Here is a 3703-nt window from a genome sequence, read left to right as displayed (position 1 = left end):
GTCGCGGCGGATTCGGTCGGATCTGCTCCGCGGCCGGCGCTCCTCCGAATTCGGCCCCCCGTTTGGCCGTTTGATCCGCGGCCGGGGGCGCGGAAATTAGGTCGCGTGGATACTCCGCTGGCGCGCTCAGATTGCTGGCGCTGTTGCCGGACTTGGTTGCGGCGGCTCGCGAGTTCCCCCCATCGTTTTTCGCTCGGTGGCCTCGGTCGATTTGGTCGATGAGTTCGAGGCGCGGTGGCGTGCGACCAAGGGGCATGGCCGACTGGGCGTGGCGTCTCCCGCACTGCTAGCTTGTTCCCTCCTCAAAATCCTTTGTTAATGCCACTATTTTATCCAGCCTCCGGAGAAGCCGCTTCGCTTTAGCGTTTGACATTGCCCCGGCGCAGTTCACGCGTATCCACCACGACCATGGATGGTGGAACGAGGCGCGACGTAGAGACTATTTTAGAGCATGTAACGATGCTGCTCCTGTAACATATCCTGATTAAGTTGACTTTGGAGGCGCGGCGCGTTTGTACTGCTCCGTGTAGGCAAAGGAACCAGGCGACGAACGGGAAATGGTGATTATTCTGACGGCGTCCTCGTTCAGACTAGTTTGTTGCAAGCCTTGAACGGAATAGAAAAGGAAATGAGTTTAGACTCGATCGCTAACGCTAGGGTGCCGAAATTCAAGAAGTAGTGTATATGAACTGGTGAACAACATACCCCACGAAGAAAAATAGAAACTGGTGAACAACATGATGATGCATGCTTACTTTATTTGTTCATCACTTTATTGCTGTGCTTCTGCAAGCATTGCATGAATAGTGCTTACAGTTTGGGGATTATCTCTTGCCTAGCTTAGTTAAGCTGTGTATTTTTAGGAAATAAAATATGCATTTGTTTCCTGTGGATAAAGCTATAATAAAATCAATGATTCCATTGGTTAAAAAGCTGTGCTATTTGCTTGTGCTCACCAAGTCAGCATAGCTAAAACGATAAACAATCTAGACTCCATTTTGGTAATCCTATGGGTTTGGATGGTGTTTCAAAATCTTTTTAGACTGCGCACATGGTCACGCAGCTTGCCCTAGAGCAATTAAGTATCCTAACATGTTCATCCAATATGCATGTAAAGCATATTTCTGTGCCACTTTAGTTTGTATTTGCAAGAGTATGTGCATGTTTTACACTTTGGTGAGCAATTCTAATATTCGTTAGAAACATCTAGTTGGTCTGCTAGCAACATAGATTGCTTTATTTGATCAGGCTACCTCTACGTTATTACCACGTGGCGTAACAAATAATATAAAATGTAACAATCCTAGCTTGCTACAAAAAGCTAATTGCTTACCTGTGTTCATGATTTGACAAACCTGTGAACACAGTTGTGAAGCACTTATTAAAGACAAAGTAATGACTCCTGTCCTACACTAAACTGTTGATCATCTCCTTTCCTTAGCAGTTTCAGAATTCTTCTATTGCTTTGCTATCAACTAAGATGAACTATTTTTTTTTAATATCTTACAGGTGGTATTTACTTGACTTTGAGCATGGTTCGGTCAAGGATGATTATTGTGGAGAAAGGACTGGGTACAATTCGGAATTATTGAAGATCATGGAAGCTAACCAATCTCCTCCTCGCAAGCGACCACGCAGAGACAGAAACCGAGAGAAAGCATCCTTCCTGAACTCGGCTGAAGCAATGAAGCTAGATATTTGGAGCGAGTTCCCTGAAGACCTTTTTGAAACTGTCATTGCAAGGCTTCCAGTGGCTGCAATTTTCCGATTCCGCTCTGTTTGCCGGAAGTGGTGTTCTCTGGTAGTCTCAGACAATTTCTCTCAGCAGTACTCTGAAGTCCCACAGGGAATGCCATGGTTCTATACAATCACACATGAGAATGGCAACAACAATGTAGCGATGTATGACCCTTCCCTAAACAAGTGGCACCACCCTTCTGTTCCCCTTGCTCCTGCAAACATAGTAATGCCAGTGGCATCTGCAGGTGGCCTTGTGTGCTTATTGGATCTTAGCCACAGGAACTTCTACATATGCAACCCTCTTACACAATCACTAAAGGAAATTCCTCCCAGGTCAGTCCAGGCATGGTCAAGAGTGTCAGTGGGGATGGTGCTGAATGGAAGAACTTCTAATGAGGGTTACAAAGTGATGTGGTTGCGAAATGATGGAAATCATGAAGTTTACGACTCAGTGCAGAATATGTGGTCTCAGCCAGGCGAGTTTCCTCCAAGCATCAAGCTCCCACTTGCTCTAAATTTCAGGTCACAGCCAGTCGCGGTTGGCAGCACGCTGTACTTCATGTGCTCAGAACCCGAGGGTGTTTTGTCATATGATGTAAGCACTGGGATTTGGATTCATTTCATCATCCCGCTGCCGCTGCATCTGACTGACCACACACTTGCCGAGTTCCAGGGGAAGATCATGCTTGTGGGTCTGCTGTGCAAGAACGCAGCAACCTGCGTCTGCATCTGGGAGTTGCAGAAGATGACTCTCCTCTGGAAGGAGGTGGACAGAATGCCAAATATCTGGTGCTTAGAATTCTACGGTAAGCACATGAGGATGACCTGCCTGGGCAACAGCGGCTTGCTCATGCTCTCCTTGAAGGCGAAGCGGATGAACCGCCTCGTGATGTACAACCTTGTGAGCAAGGAGTGGCAGAAGGTTCCTGACTGCATGCTCCCTTGCAGCCGCAAGAAGCAGTGGATAGCATGTGGCACGGCATTCGGCCCGTGCCCCTCTGCCTCGCCCTGACGGTTCTCAGCAAAGGTTGACATTGTCGCTTTCATTTTGTTACACATTCCTGTGTCGTCGCGACTTGGCGAGAAGGTTATCTGTTATGTTATTGTACAAATTCATGTCAAAGTGGTTGTTTTCGTTACTTGCTGAAGCAATCGGACCATTTTGTTACTGTCAGTTTTATCATCCACGAGAATTTGTGTCGGTGCAATGGCAACTGATCAGTTGAACTGAATCTGTTAAGGTTACTGCGATCAAAAGGCTGAAGAGCAGACATCTGTTACTGTATTAGAACTTTTATTTGTTCCGTTGTTGTGTCATGTTCAGTATGTAATATTTGTACTAAATCTCGGGTCATCTCCTCAGCAAAACTGAGCCTACTCTATAATAATAACAACTGGAGTTGTATTGATGCTCCCGCGTATGATCTGTTAATCAGCATCACTTGCTTGTAGCATAATGCGCCGATACAGTAATATGGTGGTGCTAATTCATGGTGAAGGGGGATTTGAATTTTTGATGAGATTTGCCATGACCAGTGCACCAAGATGGGATGCTGACATGCTGCTGAATACTTGAAAAGTTTCCGTGTGCTCATGTAGGTTGTTAAAGCTAGCAACAACGCAGGTTCCTCTTTCCTTTTTTCAACCGCCGAGACAGGAAAACTGCCAGGCACAAAACCATATTTGGCAACAGCTCATGCCCTCCCAAGTGTAAATACACTCCCTCCATTTTAAATTGCAAGGCATATTTTTGGGTGGCCACAAAGATAAGGTCAGTAAACCAAGGTAAAGTTTCCGTGCTATTCATACTTTGTTTTTCTCAAGATGGTGCTATATATAAAAACATCAATAAAAAATTGCACGCCTCATATTACGAAAGTTATACAATGGAGGAAGTAGGTTTTGCGTGAAGACACCCGGGGAAATATTTCACCTTCGACACGACCACGACACCCTTGGTAAC

At 45.7% G+C, this 3703-nt stretch overlaps 1 protein-coding gene across 1 annotated transcript in view; it reads left to right on the top strand.

Moving 5' to 3' along the window:
- LOC119270135 (F-box only protein 6-like) overlaps positions 1-3227 on the top strand; it is a 3717-nt gene extending 490 nt beyond the window's left edge. The window contains exon 2 of the mRNA XM_037552106.1: positions 1510-3227. Within this exon, the coding sequence (XP_037408003.1) occupies positions 1510-2752 (1243 nt within the window). The 3' untranslated portion in view covers positions 2753-3227. The remainder of the gene's footprint in view (positions 1-1509) is intronic.
- Positions 3228-3703: the final 476 nt, after the last annotated feature.

This window comes from Triticum dicoccoides, chromosome 3A, assembly GCF_002162155.2.
Source record: "Triticum dicoccoides isolate Atlit2015 ecotype Zavitan chromosome 3A, WEW_v2.0, whole genome shotgun sequence".
Classification (NCBI taxonomy): domain Eukaryota; kingdom Viridiplantae; phylum Streptophyta; class Magnoliopsida; order Poales; family Poaceae; genus Triticum; species Triticum dicoccoides.
This window is presented reverse-complemented; position numbering and strand designations above follow the sequence as displayed.